The following is a 20,672-nucleotide window of genomic DNA, read 5'->3' as shown; positions in this document are numbered from 1 at the left end:
GTGATGAAGTCCTATGGAAAAAAAAACAGAATTGAAAACAACAATACAATATTTTTTTTGTATTAATTTGCACTAGTTTACTATAGGCCATTTTAAATACATCGAAGGTGATTCTAGCAAGCTTTCTTTGATATTTATTTGGATTCTGTGACCTAATCTTGTGAAAAATGACCCTCTGAACTGACAGAAGTTATACAATGACTTTTTCTAAACAAATCATGTAATATAATAAGCTAAAAAGTCCCAGGATGCACATTTCATTTTAAATTTATAGTTATTGGACGGCCACCCGCTTGATCAAGCTGCTAATTCACAAGGCTCCCTCTACGGGAAGTGACGTTGTTGGATCTGGGGTTGCCATGTCCGCATATTAATCTACACCTTGCTTTTAAATTTGTCGAGTTTCATTTGTGATAAAGAAAACGAACGAATCATAGGTAACAATTTTTTGTTGATAAAATAAAGAGATTATTTTTTCTGAATTATAAATAAAATAATTTATTTTCATTTGTTGCACAGCAAAGCTAAAAGAACTACATTTACGAAAAAAAAAGACACCAACATGCTTTTCGTTTGCATGATAACTGTTTCAAATTGGTTATTGTGTATTTCTCTCTTCTGTTTATCAGTTCAAAAATCTGTGGGTAAATCTAAAAATTATTTACTATTTCCATACTTGGGCATACGTAAACACAACTACTTGATTCCCTCCCCGCTCTGGCAACCCGCCGCCCGGATTAGAAAACATTCCATCTGTCAGGGAAGTGGGTCGGGACTTTAAAAACTGGAAAACATGAAGTTAAAACTTTAGAAACAGAAGAACTTGACAGAATATAGGACCAGTCTGAAATACAGACGAAGACTGAGCTACTGGATATAATGTTGGCTTTTTTATGAAGAAGCATTTTCGGCGGTTTTGTCGCTGTAAGTAGAAAAATGAACGTTAACGGTTATGTTTGCAGACGTCAGATGAGCTCGAGCGAGGGATCGGTGATAGAAACTTTACGCCTTTATTCACACTTTTTTTTTGAATAATTTCAGCTCAAAACGATGGATTACAAGATTATGGGGGCTTCATGTAATACCTAAGGGTTGCTGACACTCGATCTGTCCGTAGATCCGTTGGGAGGATGGCAGGTCTCTTAACGTTCCTGAAGCTCGGGGTGAAGCTCGACGTCCTGAGAGAAGCTGGACGTCAGTATCCAGTCTTCTGTTTTCTGCTGCTGTCTCTGCTATCTCTCACCGTGCTGCTCAACAGGTGAACACAATCACATAAAATAAAAGTTTACTGAGGTGGTAGAACAATCAGATAATACCTGTTTATGCTCTCAGTGGGTCATGTGACGAGTGACCGCCAGGAGCAGAGCGGTAAAATGACATACGGATGTGTGCATATCTTACCTGTGGTACCTGAGTGAGAATTGCTGCAAAAGTCGAGAAACGATATGCCGTTATATGTCTCAGGATAACGAATTCTTAAATAGTTTTAATAGTTGATCAGCTACACACACACACACACACACACACACACACATATATATATATATATATATATATATATATATATATATATATATATATATATATATATATATATATATATATATATATATATATATATACATGGAAAAACGTGTAATTTTACAAAAAAAAGACATAATAATAACAATGCTTTGAGAAAAAAAAATTGTAATGGAATGAGTAAAAGAAAAACGTTATTTTATGAGAATAAAGTCGTAATGTTGCAAGAAAAAAGAATAATTGTCACAAGACTAAGGTCAAAGTCTTGATGTTTTTTTCTTCATTAAGATATCATGTTATGATCCTCTTATAATAAAGACATAACAATGCGAGTATAACTTTCTGATGTTATCAGAATAAAGACCATGTATTTCAAGACAAAGTCATTTTGGTATTAGAAACAGGTTGAAATAGCACGATAAAAAGCAGTTTTATGAGACTTAAGTTGCTTTGTTTCAGGTAAAAAGTTGTGGATGTTAATAATGTGCAAAAAGATGAAACGTTATTAGAATAAGGTCCTTACCTGAATAAAGTCTAAATATTACAAGAATTGTGATATAATGATACAGATGTAATTTTATGAGAATTAAGTTGTAATTTTATGGGAATTTTGGTATTGTTATGAGAATAAAAACATAATATAATTAGATTTGAGTCAAAATACCAGAAGAATAAAGACCCCACGCTATGAGAACTAAATGGTTATGTAATCAGAATGACTAGGTAAAGTTATGAGATTGAGGTCATAAAATTCAAAGAAAAATCATGATGTCATGAGAAAAAAAAATAGTACTTTAGAGATAAAAGTTATAGTGTTTAGGGAATAAAGTCAGATTGTTATATGTGAAAAACAAGGTAATTCTTTGAGATTGAAGTCATAATTTTATGAAATTAGTCATCTGTTAGGAGACTTTAGTTGTAATATTATCAGAATAAAGTTGTGATGTTACTCAAATATAGTTGTTATGAGACAAGTATAAAGTTGTGCTGTTGTTTATAATATAGTGTTGTTCTTGTAAAATTTCCACTTTATTCTTCGATTCTTCTTTTTGTACCAGTAACTTCTTTTCCCAAGTTGTGACAACGTTTTAATGTTGCTACAGGTACATCCACATCCTGATGGTGTTCTGGTCCTTCCTGGCTGGTGTCATCACTTTCTACTGCTCCCTGGGACCTGAGTCTCTGCTCCCAAATATCTTATTCAATATAAAACCCAAAAGCAAAGTAAGTCTGTTTGGTATTTATGTAAGCAAGCATCACTTTGGTGTTTTCATCAACACGAGTTATAAGACTATGAAAAACAAGCTGTTTGTATCTTAATGTAACAGATGTTTCTTCCCACAGCGGCAGGAGCAGGAGCTGTTTCCTCTGGGCCACAGCTGTGCTGTGTGTGGGAAGGTGAAGTGTAAACGTCACAGGTGAGTTCGAAACACCTTAAAGTGTTAGAACACTGACTGTGAGCTGGTAAGGAGGAGTGTGAAACAGATGCATCTGTTGCTGTTGTTCATTTATTTAAAGTTAAGAGTTAAACATATTAAGTGGAACCAGATGTCTTTCTAGTTGTTCTCCAGAAATTCCTTTGAAAATTGTAAACAGACAAGATATTTCATGTTCAGTTTTATTCAGCTTCTTTTCTGTGTGCTCTACTTTTAAATTTTATGCTTACATATTATTTGTTCTATGATTGGGGGCCTTTGATTTATGTCATCACAACTATTGTTGAAACCAATGTTACAGTAACAGAAAGACTGATTTAAAGAGTCTTGAATATACACTAAAAACAAACTTGTGTTAATGATTCTCAGGCCGACGCTGCTGCTAGAAAACTATCAGCCATGGTTGGACCTCAAGGTTTATTCCAAAGTGGATGCTTCAATAGCAGAGGTACCTCAGTGGATGGGTTTTATCCTCTGTCTCATCTCATTTCAACTCATTTCATCCTATCATCTCATTTTACCTTTTCCCATATCATGTATCATATGTCATATCATATCATATCATATCATGTATCATATGTCATATCATATCATATCATATCATATCATATCATATCATATCATATAATATCATATCATATCATATCATATCATATCATATCATATCATATCATATCATATCATATCATATCATATCATATCATATCATATCATATCATATGTAATCTCATTTCTTGTAAACTCCTATGTTATACTCTTAATCTGAAAGACTGCTTTCTGATTCCTCTCTGTCTTTCAGGTGTTTGAGTTGGTGCTGGAGAACTTTGTGTACCCCTGGTACAGGTGAGCAGGCTGTGTTTTTGTACTGAAAAAGAAACATGATTGACAGCAACACATGCTGAAGTTGTAAAATTACTCATCTTATTTTCAGGGACATTACAGATGATGAGGCATGTGTGGACGAACTGAGGATGACTTTTCGCTTTTTTGCATCTGTGCTCATCCGGAGGGCTCAGAAGGTGACACTTGTATTGATCACTCCTCAAAAAGCTTAAGATAGAAAACTTAAGATAGAAAATGCTAATGAAAATGTGTTTGACAAATGTTTAATGTTTGATTTTGACTGATGGTTAGTTCTCTACAAGTTTGACCGTAAATTTCATCACCTTGTTGTTTCGTTCTTGCAGCTCATCTGGTTTTTCCTGCTTTTCAGTGTAATTTACATAAACAGACACAGAAGTCAAATACAGGTTTTTGAATAACAAGAAGACAGTTTGTTGTCTCTTTGTTTACCTCTGTGATGGAGCTTAAAGTGTTACTGAAACTGCAGACTAAACACACCCTTCTCACTCTGTTTCTGCTGTTCAGTGATAACTCTTTTCATTAAGATACAGCTGTGCAGCTGGAAAGTTATTCATTAGTTACTGAAAAGCTGATAAAAGATGGAAAAAAAGAGAGAAATCTGACAGTCAAACACAACTTTTAGAAAATAAACTCTGAACCTCTTTGCAGGTGGATGTTCCTGCTGTGTTTGCAGACAAAGTGATGAAAGCTGCAATGAAGCACATAGAAGTTATTTCAAAGGCTCGACAAAAAGGTATGATCCTCTGAGGTTATTGAAAAAATGGAACTGTGACCTGGCGACTTTGAGTTCACAAAAAAGTTGTAGTTTTAGGTGCATTCATTTACATCAAGACAGTTTTTTTTTTATCAGATACAAAAGTTTCACTCCTACTTTTTCAACTACAATGTGAACATGAAAATATCACAAGAACGTGAAATTCTAACACAGCAGCTTTAATGAGAGTGATGATGTGACATCTGTGTTTGTGACTCATTTTATACAAATTTGACAATCAAAAATTTTTTTTTATGCTCATAGTTAATGCATACATATTCCAGATGTCAATTTTTTAAATAGAAGCATGCCAGAAAAAGCTGCTCTGATTGGATTTGCAGGCAAACTAATGTTTTAATCATCCACAGTGCGCAATGTGGAGAGTCTGCAGCAGGCCGGGTTGGATGAATATGGACAGGACCTCCACATCGCACTGCGCAGCAGGAAAGACGAGCTGCTCTACCTGAGGAAGCTGACTGAGATGCTGTTTCCCTACGTCATGCCTCCAAAAGCTACAGACTGCAGGTAAGGAGAAACAAACCCGCTGACAGACACAGCTCAAAAACATCAGAGCGACTTTTAGTGATGCTTCGTCCTCTGTCAGGTCTCTGGCTCTGCTGATGCGGGAGGTGATGGCTGGATCTGTGATGTTACCCACCATGGATTTCATGGCTGACCCTGTGAGTAGAGCATGACGCCATAGATCCTCAAACTATGCTAAAACATCTCTCATGTTCAGTTTTGTAACAGCTTTTGAATAATGATGCAGCACAACAGAGAAAATTTTGCAAGAACAAGTTTCCTGCTAGATCATACAACAGATAAAGCCTGTCTTCGTGTTTTTCAGGATACTGTGAACTTCATGGTGCTCATATTTGTTGATGACACTCCAGTAAGTTGAACAAACATTTAAGAAAGATTTCAGACTTTTAATCTAAAAGTTTCACATTCGTTTGAAGAGGAAGTGGGTGTTACATTTGTTTAAAAGTTTCAGTTTGTTGAATTTTCAGTAACTTCTTCTGTATCTCCAGCCTGAACCAGCTACAGAGCCAGCATCTGCTCTGGTCCCATTCTTACAGAAATATGCCAACGTCAGCAACAAGAAGCCATCTGTGAGTCCCTCATTTCTCTCAGACCCATATCTTCCTAAATTTAAAGGACATATTTAAACTTTTACAGCAGCTTCTGACCATTTTTATCCTTAACCATCTCTTCACAAACACTTCAACTCTGATCAATATTGTTCGTATTCCTCTTTGTCTATATTTTGCACGAGTTTATCCCTTACAAAGCGTTTGACTTTAACATTCTGTGTCCGATCAGGTGCTGAAGTTGGAGCTGAAGGAGATCCGAAACGATCAGGATCTCCTTTTTCGTTTCATGAACTTCCTGAAGCAAGAAGGAGCCGTGCACGTGCTGCAGTTCTGCCTCACTGTGGGTAAGAGCCTACCTGTGCATGAAACGCACCAACCTTATAGCGCATCAGTTACCTGCAGAAACCACCCGCAGCTTTTTCAAAAAAGAAGAAAACGCACTAAAGCCCCATTTCCACCAAACAGTTTGGCTTAGATCAGTACAGTTTGGCACGGGTTGACTTGGTTAAGCCTTGTCCTGTTTGCATTCCCACAACCAACCATGCCCTCTTGTGGTAGGCGGCACGTAAGCAGGATGCCGATAGCTGCATCAGTTAAATGATAGCGTGATGTCATACCAGCACGACAATTTAACAAAGGAGAAAAACGTGACACAGTAAACAAGGAGTATCGATGGAAGGCATCCAGCAATTCCTCTTCTCTGTGACTGGCATGTGGCTCTTTGTTACAAAGAACAATAAAGTTTTTTTTCAGAGAAGACTGTGTGCCGCCAGGAGAAATGCAGCTGTTGTCACTTGGTAAGTGATGATTCTTTTGACCAATCAACAGACTGCAGAGTTGTAGCTCCACCTTCCAGGATCGGATCAGTTTAGTCTGGTACCTCTACGGAAAGGTCGCTCAACAGGCCTGCTGGAAACGTTTAAAAAGTCTTACGAGCTGAAAGAATGCAGAAATGTGGGAGCAACTGTTTGATCTCGTCCAGCTCATGTCCTTACTCTCTCTTTCTGTCTTCCAGAGGAGTTCAACGATAAGATCCTGAGCCCGGAGCTGAACGACACGGAGCTGCGACGTCTTCATGGCGAGGTGCTGCACATCTACGAGACGTACTGCCTGGACGAGAGCATTGACAAGATCAGCTTTGACAAGTTCATCGTGGAGGAGATCAGGAACAGTGAGAATCTTTCTTTACGAGTCAATACACCAGAAACAAATCTCTGCAGGACAAAGGTTGTTTTGTTTAAAGGTGCAGTCCGTCAATTTACACATTATGTAGGTCTGCTGACTTTGTTTTAAATGTGGTCCCGACTGTGCAGACTAAGGTTTGTGAATAATACAGTATTATTAAGTTGTCAACAGTTAAATAGATGAAAATGAAGAATTCCAGCCCAGAAAATCAGTGAAAAGCTAAAGCCAAGGAAGTTTAATTTCTCTCTGTCTCCTCTAGTTGCTAAAGGTCCGTACGGCGGCGTGGTGAAGCTTCAGACGATGACATGCATGTTTGAGGCTTATGAACACGTCCTGTCTCTGCTGGAGAAAGTTTTCACCCCCATGTTCTGTCACAGTGATGAAGTAAGACCATCAAACCTAACATCTCAGGTTACCGCTGAAAGTCATAGATATGCTTAGTTACTACAAAATAAAAGCTTTCACTGTCTGTAAACTGTAATCTGTAACTAAAGTTATGATATAAAAAGGGAGGATATAAATACTTCTGCTTTTGAAAGCAGTGCTCAGGTTGTTCACTTAGAGCTTTTATTCTGCAGCATAATCCAGGGAAAGGTTTAATTTGTGAGTAATATGTCTCCACACTGTGTTCAGTACTTCAGACATCTGCTGAGAGGAGCCGAGTCTCCAACAAGAAACTCAAGAATCAACAGGTTTGTGATGTTTTTGGACTTCTAGTTGGCCTTTTGCATTTATCACATGTCAAACACAATGTACAGAAGGGAAGCTGAGCCCAAAACACCATTGAGAACAATGGAGGCATATCTTTTAGATTTATTACACATCATAAAGCGTCGTGAGAAATATTCTCCATCCTCATCATCAGGATGTTATCTAATGATTCTGAATTTAATGAAAAGCTTCTCAGTGTTGCTGGTTTGGGAAAGTTTATGGAATCTGCTGTAAAAACCCTCTTTTGGAGCTCTGTGTACACCTGATCTAAACCTTAAGACCAGTTGAAAAATTGCAAGAATTTACATTTTGCTCTGTTAGATCCTCATCATACCAGTCACATTGAAGCCATCAGGTCCATCAAGGTTCACCCCTTCACCTTGACTCTCCCTCCGGACATATTTTACAACCGACAAAAACAATACACAAGAACAGCAGCTGACAATCATCGTTAAACGTGACGTAAAGCCTTGTTTTTAACCTCTAATCACTAATGAAAACAAAACTTCTCAGAGAAAAAAGGATCTGGATGCAGGGCAGCCCAATAATATCTTTAAATCATCACAAAAATCAGACGTGAGAAACATTTCTACAAGTTGTATTAACTTTTTGAAGTTTGACGGCAGCCCATCTGGAATGACTGGGGAGATGGATTATTTTTTGACCTATACTAGAGCCAGCCACCAGGGGGAGCAGTTTTTGTGTCGACCTCACTTGAAGCCGATCAAGATGACGTCTATTTCTTTTTTACAGTCTATGGTCTTGATGGACAGCCAATCAGATCTTCTGGCTCAGTGCTGGAAAAATGTTTTTTGGGTCTACCTCTTTACTTTTTTGTTCCATGATCCTCAGGATCTTTCAGGAAATTCGAAATGGTGGTCTTACTGCGTCCATTGTGTTCCACTCCCATTTCTTATTTTTGTATTTTTGAACTCTACTTAGAACACTGCAAAATGTGAATTTGTGCAATTTTTCTACTCATCTTAAAATTTTGATCAGGAGTGTACATGAGGGAAACAAAGAAACAGAACCAAAGGGAGGAGGATTGTTGAGGAGAAGGGGGTGTTTGACTTTATAAGAATGCCAGAAGAGGCAGCGCCTCTGAGCAGTGATGGCACCTCTCTCTACAGTTTTCTCACTCTCCTTAAAGAAAGCTTTTCATGTTTAGCTGTCTGTGCATCTTATTCCAGAAATAGCTTCGTTTTAGAAGAGAACAGGTAAGTCAGAGTCCAGCATGTGCTACCTGCCCCTGAGTCAGACTGTCACGGCTGCTGAATGCAGAGTTTGATGCATGCAGAACAGCAGGCTGCTCAGTGTTAACACCAGGAGCCTCTGCCCGGCTTTAGAGGCTGTTTGATGGCATGATGCTGCTGTTTGCAAATTAACTTTAACTTTGTGACCATGAAAAGTTAAACAGAGACAGATTCTAACACCTGAGAGTCTTTTTTTCACACTGTTTCCAAGATTGAAGCTGTTAAATTAGACGTGTCTGACACGCCACTTCATGTTGTGTTAATTCCTTTTATTTCGTTTGCTATTTCAGGAGTTTACCGTGAATAAAAGTCTGGTTTATCAGGTTTAAGAAAATGTTCTTGAAGTGTGGGATTACACAGGAAAGAGATGGGATTAGCCTGAGTGATTAAGTTTGAGCTGATGAGATATTGATGCTCGGCACTGCTGAAGCTGACGGCCGTCCTCTCCCGCTGCATGTCTGCTGCATGACAAATGCTCTTAGCTCCACAAAAGCCAAAAAAGACTTCAGTGTATTTCTCTCTTCTCCTCAGAAACTTGTCTAAAAGAGGCGAGTCCTTTGGGATCAGCAGAATTGGCAGTAAAATCAAAGGTGTGTTCAGGAGCACGACTATGGAGGGAGCCATGCTGCCTCCTCCCAGTGCCATGAACGACCTCGAGGACGACACAGTGAGTGTTTCTTTGTACTGGACTTCGGTTTCTCCAGATGAAATAAATTTGGCTTGGGAACAAATAAATATTGTTTAGAACTTTAAATAGGTTAAAACTGACTTCATATTTCTAATTCAACAGTTAGAAATTTATAGATGCTTCTGATTCACTGACTTCTAGGTTCTTAACTGTATTATTACCTCCGCCAAGGAGATTATATTTTTGGTACAGTTTGTCTGTCTGTCTGTTTGTCTGTGAACAACATAACTCAAAAAGTATCAAACAGACCCTGATGAAATTTTCAGAAATGTTTAAAATGGGATAAGAGAGAAGTGATTAAATTTTAGGGGTGATCTATATCCCCGTCTGGATCCAGGATAGTTTTAAAGGATTCTTTATCATTGTGAGATAGGGCCTATTTCACCACGTGTTGCTTTGCAAAAGAATAGAAGACAAGTCACTATAATTTCTGACATGTGAAAGTACGATCCAGATCCTGGCAATATTCTGGATACTAAGGTCCAGAATATGAAATATATTCTAGGTCATCACAGTTTTATTACTGTCAGGTAACAAGTTGTCGTACAAACCTGCAACTAACACCAAATTGTAGCAGACAGTCTGCTGAAAGGGAGTATAACATTAAAGTAGGACTAAAGTGTAGCATGACATTCACAATATGCTTGGTGGAGGTCTGTGCTCTCTGACTGCTTTTTTAGTTATCACAGAAACTTAAAGGTGAAAAGTAGTTTCCATGTTTATTACTTTCCTGCAGGTGGAGGAGGCCACCGTCGTGATGGAGGACGACTCCACAGCAGAGCCGGCCAGCGTCCCAGGCACCCTGAGGAACCTGTCAGCCTGGAGCATCTCCATCCCCTTCATCGACGTCTACGAGGATGAGGTCAAGAAGGAGAAGATCCCTGTCTTCTGCATCGACGTGGAGCGCAAAGACAGGAAAGAAGGTGTGTGAACGCACCACAAAACACACCTGTCTTTACCCGCTAAACTTTTTTTATGCTGGAGAAAGATCTTTGACCTCTTCTTCTCTTGTTGCAGTTGGCCATGAAACTGAGAAGTGGTCGGTATTCAGAAGATATCTGGAGTTTTACGTGCTGGAGTCCAAACTCACAGAGTTCCATGGTAACACTGAACTTCATTACCCACCTTTAGATATTTATCAACATGCACAATTAAGATAGAACGATTTAAAATCATTTGTGTTATGTTTCATCTACAGGCACGTTTGCAGACGCACAGCTTCCATCCAAACGACTCATCGGACCAAAGAATTACGAGTTCCTCTCATCCAAAAGGGAAGAGTTTGAGGAATATTTGCAGGTGCTTGTGGTTTTTCTTCTTCTGCAACACCAGACATTTCTTATAATTCAAAACCGAGCCAAACAAGCCAAGTTACAAGTAAGGCCACTAGAGGGCAGCATGATAAAAAGTATAAAATGGGATTAATTAAGAGGAGTCAGGGTGTTATTACTGAAAAATAAAGGTGTCTGGACATTTTGATGTTGTAGTTAGGCAGAATACGTAAACATATTCACTTCCTGATGTTATGAATGTGTCCGTGCAGAAACTCCTGCAGTATCCGGAGCTCAGTAACAGCCAGTTGCTGGCTGACTTTCTGTCCCCGCACAGTATGGAGTCTCAGTTCTTGGACAGGATGCTTCCTGATGTCAACCTTGGTGCGTACAAAGTTTACAGCCTGGACAGCTTGGACATATCAGACCAAAAATACCTTGAAATATTTGTTTATTATCTCCTGTTGACATTCTTTAACGCCAGGTTTATCTCATATTTTTCTCTGTCTTGAATTCCAGGAAAAATTTTCAAGTCTGTGCCAGGAAAGCTGATAAAAGAGGTGAGGCACCCCTCACTCTATGATTTATCATGTTCCTTCCTTCTGTCAGAGTTTTTGCAGTCTTTTAGGAAACTTTAGTAAAACCCAGAGCTGTGTTTAACATCTCGAGCTCCTGCAGACGTGAGAAAATGTTGTAAACTGTGCGATACACCTGTTTGACACTGTCAGGATTTTCCGCAGCACATGCATCCTTTTGATCATAATTCTGCGACCTTGTGTTTCCAGAAAGGACAGAACTTGGAGCCGTTTATCCAGTCTTTCTTTAACTCCTGTGAGTCGCCCAAACCTAAACCCAGCCGCCCCGAGCTCACCATCCTCAGCCCAACTGCAGAGAACGACAGGAAGGTAACACGTGAAAACGTATGAATGCTGACTTCACAGCCAGTTTGAAATGCTTCTATCAGGTTTGAAAGGAAGTTCACTTCCTCTCTCTCTCAGGAAGGATGTTTGTAAGATGAAAGTTGTATCTTCTTTAACCAGAGGGGACAGCTTGGATAAACGATGAGAAACCAATAAAAGTCTCATTATGCTTCTGAACTGGGTGTACAACTTGTTCCAGACCATTTTATCTTCCTTTTATTCTTCAATCTTAATTTTTCAATGAGATAGAAATACAGATGGAAATAGTAGTGTCAGACTAAAGTTTATCATGATTATTTGATTATTGAATATTAAGTAAATAAGAGAGGCAGGACCTCAATATATATGTTCATCAACATTCAATCTTTCCACAACGAAGACAAACCACAATAACTCACAGATGAAAAAAACTGTGACTTTTTGTTGGCGAGCCAGTGATGAGATGAAATTGATTGTGTTGGACTGTCGGGCATTGAAAAACCCATATTTCTCCACTTTAAGTCAAAATACAATCAGTTCATATCTTAAGCAGACTTCCTAAGTAAGCATTGTTAGCAGTGAGGATGAGTATAGGTAGCGACCCAATTCTGTCAAAAGTACTGGGTACTAAGTCATGTAAAATCAGAAGGTACCATGTTTAGGTACCTAAATGCATACTTATGACTGTGAGGGAGTGGAAGAGTAGGCAATTTTCCATGCTGAACATGAACACAGCATTGCAAGGATATATATTGCAATAAATATGTTGAATTGAAAAAATTATTATCAAACAAATTGTTATTTTTTGCCACATAAACACAAAAAGTACCGTTACCGATTGCCAGGTATCGGGCATCGGTACCGTATCATTTCAAATGTAAATGGTATCCATCCCTAGTTAGCAGATGTCTTGCCTGTATCAGGTATGCTGTGGGTTCAAGTTCTCACCTTCTCCGTGCTTTTCTCTCATTTTTACGGTGATTTTAAAACTAAAACAGGGTATCCACGGGCTCTTAAAAAGTCTAAAAATGTGTCTAAAATTCTGTCAAAATCTCACAAAATGTCTTAAATACGATTTTGAAAAGTCTTACAAAATGTACTCCCCTTGATTTTGTTTGAAACAGATGCATAAATGTCAGTTTCACTTTAAAATGTCCAGATTTTTGAGGACAAAATGACATAGCTGCAAAACAGAACCAGAGTGTCTGTTCAGCCTGGTCAGAATTTTTCGAGCACAACCAGCTAGTTTGCTGTGCGCCCCCCGCAGTGTTTGACAGCAGATGAAGATGTGTCAGTCTGGGCTTCTTCTCCTTCAACGTTCTCCCCTGCCCAGATCCTGTTAGTGCATGTGTGAGTGTTTCTAATTCATGAGTGTGAAGTATAAAAAAAGAACAGGGGGGATCCTAAGAACTTTTCCTCCTTTTTCCATGTCTTATCTTTAAACCTTTAAAAAAACAATGGAGAGAAATTTCTCACATGCAAATTCTTCCAAACTCAAAAATAGGAGCCCACACTCACTTGATTTGACTGTTAACACATTCCATTTACTAATTATTCCCTCTGACCCTCAGCTCTTCAATGATCTGTTCAAGAACAACGCTAACCTGACCGAGGGCTCTGAGAGGAAACAAAACAGCAACTACTTCATGGAGATGATCACAGTCAGTGGCATGTATGACTGCATGATGTATGTGGGTAAGTCTCCCTTGTTGTCATCACACTCAACTAACCTTTTCCCAACTGCACAGCCTCATTGATAAGACAAGCCCTGACTCGTTTTGGTTCCTCTCCAGTGTGCACATTACCATCAAAGTGTTCCATGCTGTATAAGAGGAAATAAAACAAGAAGAGTAAAGGTGGAGAAACTCAGGGTTTCAGAGGAAGTCACACCCAGGTTTGTGTGAGAATTAAATCTGATGCATCAAAAAAGACAAAAACAAGAGTCACAGCTGAGCCAATGATCTCTCCAAAAAACTGTAATGTATCTGTATTTAAGTCTAGAGTGAGACTGAGATCATGGGTGTTACATTTGAAACATACTAAACAATGACAGTGAAAGATTCCACCATACATTTCTAGAGGGTGGCGCTATTGCAGTAGCATAGAGTCGAGGTTATAGATGTGTTTGAAGGTGGACCTTGGTGGTGTGTGTAAAAGGACCTCTTTCACAATACATGTAATTTTGCCCACAGCCCAATTTTTTGTTTATTGTGTGGTATTTGTAGTACACCCAGAGACTCCCAAGAATATACCTTTAGAAAATCCAAAAGTCATCCAGGGCCTGTACTATGACCTATTTTATGATCATTGCCATAGGTGTGAGCCAGGGTGCACACTCTACCCCAAAACTTACTCAAACACACTCAGATCCCCTTTCCCTTACTATAGTTCCAGTCTACAAATTTAAATTGTCCAAGCCATTGCTATGCAAAAAAGACAGGAAGGCCATAAAACAGATAACATGTATTTATAAGTACTAGAAACAGAAATTGACAGAAGTAATGTTTATGTATTGCTGTCATTGTAGATAAACACAATCTGATTACAACAATCCTAAAATGCATCGTTTTTTTCTTGTATCAATGGCTCATTATTATCTCATCACAAAGGCATAATAGACAGGCCTTTTGTGGCTGTTCAATATTAAAATGAATAACATTTCATATGAAATGTTTGTTTTGAATCTAGCATCCAAATTCTAAAAGAAATCATACTTGAAGGATGAATTCTGAACAAATCTTTAAAGGTTCCCTTATATACAAGATATGTATCCTGATTCTACCACAGTAACCCATCCTGTTAATTGAACAACTTCAGCGTCTCAGAATTTGATGATTTTTTTCCCACTTTGAGAATATATATGTGGCCAAATAATTTGTAAATATTTTAGGTGTACACCAACTGTAATTGGTCAGACACATCTCAAAAGAATTGAATTTGTTGAAAAAAAATCATGAAAAAAAACCTTTTTTTTCCAGTTAAAATTCAATAACTTCTTTCAATTGTAATACTTAGCTTTACATTTGATTTCAAAAGATGCACCAGACTTCAGTGAAGGTGATTTGACCCAATTTGATGATTTATTATTTGTGTTTGAGTAAGTTTTGGGGTAAAGTGTGCACCCTGGCTCACACCTATGGCAATGATCATAAAATAGGTCATAGTACAGGCCCTGGATGTCCTTTGGATTTTCTAAAGGTTTATTCTTGGGAGTCTCCGGGTGTACTACAAATACCACACAATAAACAAAAAATTGGGCTGTGGGCAAAATTACATGTATTGTGAAAGAGGTCCTTTGAAACATACTAACCAATAACAGTGAAAGATTCCACCATACATTTCTAAAAGGTTGGCGCTCTTGCAGTAGCATGGAGTCAAGGTTATAGATGTGTTTGAAGATGGACTTTGATGGTGTGTGTAAAATTTGAAGCAGATTGGACCTTATGTATGAAGGAGATACAATGACTTCCTGGTTCATGGCAAGACATCAGAGTTTGATATGGCACCATAGACACATCCTTTAACAACAGGAAATGACCTAATCAGTGATGCTTCAAGAAAGCCCAAGTAGGGCTTTGACACTGATTTTTGCAAGTAGGCCAAGTAGGCGGTGCTGTACTTAAAGCTTGATTAATTTGAAGATGATTGGAAACAAATGTCAGTTTTCAAAACCCTTTAATCATCTTAGAAATCTGGCAGATTTCACCATTTCGATTAGAGACTTTTTTGTTTTGGTGTAAAAGTCATGCAGAAAAAATTCAGGTCTGTTAGGTCAAAGCAGCTAGCCGGGCTGGTTTTTCAGTGACTAGGGGGCACTGTGTGACACATATTGGCATGAAAACGCTACTGTTCTGAAATTTCACACTCGGCTGAACTCGTTGGCTAAGTGTGCTCTAGTTTATCTGCTGAAAGCACGCAACTTGGGGTTTAAACGGCAGAAGGGAGGAAGAATACTGGGAAGAGTTCCAGCAACATGTGCATGACAGTTTATCTAAGTTAGTCTGAGTCACGAGGTGAAGGTTGTGGGAAACTTTGGTAATACGTCAGAGAGAAATCCCTTCGTCCTCACCTATTTCCTCCTCCCATCTGTGTGTGTGAATGTTTTAAAATACCTGGCATTATCTGAAAGAACGTCCACCAAAAAAACACATACTGAAGACGCCAAAAAAAAATTCGGAAGAAATCTGATTACACAACAAGCCTTTTCTCCATAGGCTAAAAGCAACTGGAGCTGATTTAAAAAAATAAACAACCTTCTCCAGGTTTCTGATAAATTCAGAGTCAAGACATTGTGATGCAAGAATGAATCATACTGTTTCACATGACTGACACAGGTAATTCCAGTCCGATGTGTAACGTCAGCTGCAGTGATCCCCCGGAGGCTCAATGTGTTTGATTCCGAGGAACATTTCCAGGATGTTTGAGGAATAATAAAAACATTTCTTGACCACAGTTGTTGGAAAAACATTCTAAAGAACGTGATTTTATCATCTGTAGTGCGATTTAAAGGCACAGTGTGTAGTTAATCTGAGTAGGCATAGAAGAAATGGAATCAAGTATTCGTGCATAGGTGTAAATCAGTGTTGAATCTGATTGTTATAAATAATTCTGGTTTTAAAGTAGAATCAGCTTTTTTGAGGGGTCTCTTTTGTGCCGAGTTTCTACGGCTGCACAGAACGGACAAACTTGTGACCACTGGATTGCACTGGTTTGAAGAAGAAGGAGCGGCGCAACTAGAACCTTAACTCGAAATATCACTATAATTAAGGATCACACCTTTTTCTCCTTAAAGGCCGCCGTAGTTTCACCAAAACCAGACACAAGGAAAGAGAACTGTGAAAAAGCGAAGTGTGTTCTGATCCACAGGTCGGGTGGTTTTCCACACGACGGACTGGGTGCACCACGTCCTGTCTGCAGGAAGGATCCTGTTCAAGAGCACGTTTGAGACCTACATGGACCAGTACATGCAGTCCAAGCTGGACCAGATCCTGCAGGAGCACCACACGGTGTCCCTCATCACACAGCTGAGAGGTCAGACTCAGCTCATCTTCTCTCTTGCTCTCGTTAAACCTCAGAGGTACCCATGTCTTTTTTTGTTGTGTTATTGCTCTTCAGACGCCGTGTTCTGTGAGAGCAAAGTGGAGCGAACCGCTGAGGATAAAAAGATCAGAGCCAAGCAGACCTTTGAGGAGATGATGAATTATTTACCAGGTAAAAAAAGTTTTTTATTCAACTTTTTAATGCTGATGCTTTGACCTGTTGGGAAATAATCTGTTCACAAGCATAGAAACTGAAATGATGAACAGTCTAACTTTCCACTTCACTTTAACACCACCTCAGTGGGTCTGTGGACTTTCAACCTTTTCAATTCAAGAGAATGATTAACTGTCATGTCCTAAGCTCTCAGATCTCATTTCTGTTAACGTACAGCTTCTCAGTTCCACAGATGCGTTATTGTAGAGAGAAGTAAAGATCCTGCTCTGACTTCTTTTATCTTTATCTTCCCTTATGCTCTCTGTGCAGTGATAACCCTCCTCCAAAGCATGCGGAGATAGTCCAGACCCTCACAGGAGTCAGCTGTTTGTGTTAGAAGGAATCATTAAATCAAATGTGTATGTGTTATTTTTTTATTCCAGACTTTGTGGTGAAGTGTATCGGTGAGGAGGCAAAATACGAAGGCATCCGTCTCCTGTTTGACGGTCTGCAGCAGCCTCTCCTCAACAAACAGGTAAACAGAGTTTAAACCAGAGAGACATGATCAGAAGACAAATACAGAGGAGCTTTAAACCAAAGAGCTGACAAAGAAAATATAACAATAAGGAAATAATCTATTTTGCTCCTGATGGTTTTCTATGCTTTTGTAGCTCATGAGAGTGATTAGAATGAATTTCAGTCTGTTTCTCAACCAAGTTTTGAAAAATCCTCACAGGAGCTTTAATGTTTCGGACCTGGCTCGTTAAATTACCATAACTACTCAACCATTTGGGCCAGAGAGAAAATTGATAAACCTCCTTTAATGAAGAAAAAACAAGCTCTGTGGCTTTATCAGCTCAGTAATACCCAGGCAACGGCAATCCAGTCAAAAAAAGCAGCTGATTCCCGTTGTTCTTGTTAACGTGATTCTTTAACTATTTGAGCAAGAGAAAAAAAATGTTCCTGTTCCTGTTGTTTTCTTTCAGTTTAACGTTCAAAGAGTTAAGTCACACAAATGAGAAGAAAATAGCTATCATTATCTGATCTTATGGTATTATTAATGGAAAAATAACCCTAATAAAATGAAAAAAAAAAGTTTATTTTCAGAGTTTAGACTGGAAAATGAAAACTAAAATTCCAGATTCCAGTTTACTTATTAATGAGAGAAAACTTCTATATTCTCTGTGATCAAATACTCACAAATTAGCAAGGAAAACAGGAAAAAAAAGCCAAAATGTGGAGTTATAAAATGCAGAGTACAAAAACCAAGGAAGCGTGAACTTCATAAATAAAAGTCATTTGTTTAGATTAAATATGGATTGGGTGATTTCAGGAAAAAGTTAATATTATAATGTGTTTTAAGGAGAAAATAAAATATTAGACAGACTTTTTTGGCCTCTAAGCCTTGTGTATTTAGTTGAAGAACCCATTACAGGGCCTCATTCACATTACCGTAACTCTTCAACTATTTTAGAATGAGAAAAAACTTGAGGCTAATGGGCCACCTGACAATAATGTTGGCTCCCTCATTTCAGAAGAACAAAAGTCTGCAGTTTGAGTGAGCTGTTATCTTACATAATAAAACTAGCACAGTTATATAAGTTCACATAAAGGAATTTACACAAAACCACAACTAGGACACTCATATCCTTGCACAACCCAAGATGTTTTATTAGCCAGAACATCAGCACAAAAAATGAAGAAAGAAAATAATAAAATAAGATTTTTCTTTGTTCTTGTGTTTTGAGTAATAATAACTGCTGTAATTTAATTTTTACATTTCCTGTCGTGTCTCTTCAGATGACTTATGTCCTGCTGGATATCGCTGTGCAGGAGCTTTTCCCTGAACTCACCAAGGTAAAGCAACAACTGCAGACACTTTAGAGGAAGATCATATAAACTGATACTGCACATGTGAATATCAATTCATTCAGGCTTCTTAGGTACCCCAGTTTATGAAAAAAGGGGTTTGTCTTCGCACAGAAAATTAAGAAAATTCTGAAATTTTCTGGAAGTTTGCTTCACAGATATGTTCAAGAAATTTTTGATAAGTTTGAAACCACCATAGTTTTTTATGGAGATATTCTTTTGCAAATTTTGCAAGAACACAATTTTTTTTTTAGATTATACACTGTGATATTGATGAGTGTTGATGATCATGAAAATCTGTCTCAGAATCCCGTCTTGAAAAGTCCTGGAAATAGGGTGGAAAATTACACTCCTGAAGTATACAGAGCTCTAAAACCATCTGCTGCAGTCTGTGGGTTTGTGTTTCTGAAGGTTGGAAGGAAACACTGTGACAAACAGAATAAAGAAAAGGAGAAGTGACACTAAAATTTGTTTTGGGCAGGTTTGCATCCTCAGTTTGTTACATGGAAAATGTTTGATAGTAAACTCAGGAATCATCTGCATAGATAAAAAAATATTAATGCAAGACAGATTGAATCCTCTCCCATGATGCAATGAGAGCATCTGTGTTTGAAGCAGACGTCTTAATGGGAGCATAGGACACGGAAGTGTAAATATGAGATAAAATAACTGAGGTTTTGATCCTTTCTCTGTTCATAACCACACTGCAGAGTTTGAGTTTCCTGTTTCTGCTTAGTCGACTAACCCTCAGATACTAGGAATCGCTCTGGTGTTAGACTTCCTGAGTTGATATGGTGTGAAAAGATACAGTGATACAACACCACAACACCATATACTCTCACAGTTCAACCCACAGCTGACAGAGAAAGACAGGAACCAGCTGACAGATGTTGAACTGTGAGCGGAGGTCGTAGCGTGCAGCAGGTGTTTAATCTGATGTCTGCTCCTCAGGGAGTGAAGGAAACCATCGTGGTGTGACTCTCTCCGTGTTCTCCTCCTGGATCATCGACGTGCAATAACCACTCAGCTGTTTCCAAACCTCCTGAAATCATCTCACATTCCTGTTAATGTTCATGCACTAAAGAAATAAATATATTTATTGATGACACTACAAAAACCCTGCCTGCTGTCTTTACTTTGGTGAAGTTTGTTTCATTCCTTCACGTCTTCTCCTTTTCTCCTCCTAATCTTTATGTAACGTTACAATCCTACACACCCTGAACCCCCTGCTTCTCTGCAGACAAGGAGTTTCCTAAACATAACCTCAGTTTGTTTTAACTTCTTCTGGTTCACATTTATAAAAGGAGGTCCAGGAAACTCCACCCTGATTCCAGGAATCCTTTTTCTCTTGCAGTGTTCTCACTAAGAGAAACCTCATTTTATTTCTATTTATGTTAAATCAATGTGATTCTAAGACTGCTTCTAAACAAACGAACAAGAAGTACTTTTACAAGCAGATTTTCTTAAATTGTCTAAAATAGGAAAAACATCTGAATTTGATGGAACAAATTTCTCTCAAATTGTGTTACAACCCCTGAATCGTAACTCCCACAAACAATAAAGCAGCTCAAATAAATTCACAAAGACTCAGTTTCTGCAGGAATAATCTGCTGCAATATGCTCGTACTTCAATAGAAGTTACACGAAATAATAAGGCAACAATTTTAAAAGCATGCAAATATTTTAAGGTTAGAAACATGATTAGTATGTATTCTATGGAAGCCCAGGAAGGCCTGGTTTAAACGTCTGTGTGGTAGTGGTTATCGCATTTCATTGTAAGCGCTACATTCTTGTGTGTTGACGAGTCAGTGTTGCTCTGCAGTACTCCTCCGCAACACATGGGGGCAGTGTGATCTGGAAGATTACTTATGGCCAGTTTCTGGTCCTCTTCCACCAGAACTCTGAGCATTCTTTCATCAGAATTGGGCAGTTAC

The 20,672-nt window shown here is 38.4% G+C and overlaps 1 protein-coding gene across 2 annotated transcripts; it reads left to right on the top strand.

Annotated features, from left to right (window-relative positions):
• Positions 1 to 732: 732 nt before the first annotated feature.
• snx14 (sorting nexin 14) lies at positions 733 to 19,839 on the top strand. 2 transcript variants are annotated; one of them, XM_074685303.1, is made up of 30 exons: positions 733 to 924; positions 1,118 to 1,258; positions 2,625 to 2,745; positions 2,866 to 2,939; positions 3,327 to 3,405; positions 3,757 to 3,800; positions 3,889 to 3,976; positions 4,470 to 4,554; positions 4,944 to 5,100; positions 5,180 to 5,255; positions 5,423 to 5,467; positions 5,607 to 5,687; positions 5,899 to 6,013; positions 6,685 to 6,840; positions 7,114 to 7,238; positions 7,488 to 7,546; positions 8,756 to 8,782; positions 9,350 to 9,485; positions 10,243 to 10,429; positions 10,524 to 10,607; positions 10,705 to 10,805; positions 11,050 to 11,161; positions 11,297 to 11,337; positions 11,563 to 11,682; positions 13,248 to 13,371; positions 16,543 to 16,707; positions 16,792 to 16,887; positions 17,313 to 17,404; positions 18,670 to 18,726; positions 19,690 to 19,839. In XM_074685303.1, the coding sequence occupies exons 2-30, from the start codon at positions 1,131 to 1,133 to the stop codon at positions 19,714 to 19,716; spliced, it is 2,802 nt and encodes a 933-aa protein (XP_074541404.1). In that variant the 5' UTR covers positions 733 to 924; positions 1,118 to 1,130; the 3' UTR covers positions 19,717 to 19,839. The 2 variants fall into 2 exon arrangements, with proteins under 2 accessions (XP_074541404.1, XP_074541405.1); XM_074685304.1 differs by lacking the exon at positions 8,756 to 8,782.
• Positions 19,840 to 20,672: the final 833 nt, after the last annotated feature.

This window comes from Halichoeres trimaculatus, unplaced genomic scaffold (genome assembly GCF_033239565.1).
Source record: "Halichoeres trimaculatus isolate MK-OKI-2021-1 unplaced genomic scaffold, fHalTri1.1 fHalTri1_scaffold_13, whole genome shotgun sequence".
Lineage (NCBI taxonomy): Eukaryota > Metazoa > Chordata > Actinopteri > Labriformes > Labridae > Halichoeres > Halichoeres trimaculatus.
The sequence above is the reverse complement of the archived record's forward strand: the minus strand, read 5'-3'. Positions and strand labels throughout refer to the sequence as shown.

What these genes read in the sequence shown, in the direction of transcription:
- snx14 (XM_074685303.1), top strand. Translation starts at nt 1,131, where the DNA reads ATGGCAGGTCTCTTAACGTTCCTGAAGCTCGGGGTGAAGCTCGACGTC. An exon ending in TGGATTTCATGGCTGACCCT is followed by an intron (nt 5,256 to 5,422) that starts GTGAGTAGAGCA and finishes CGTGTTTTTCAG; the next exon opens with GATACTGTGAACTTCATGGT. An exon ending in CTGCAGAGAACGACAGGAAG is followed by an intron (nt 11,683 to 13,247) that starts GTAACACGTGAA and finishes TCTGACCCTCAG; the next exon opens with CTCTTCAATGATCTGTTCAA.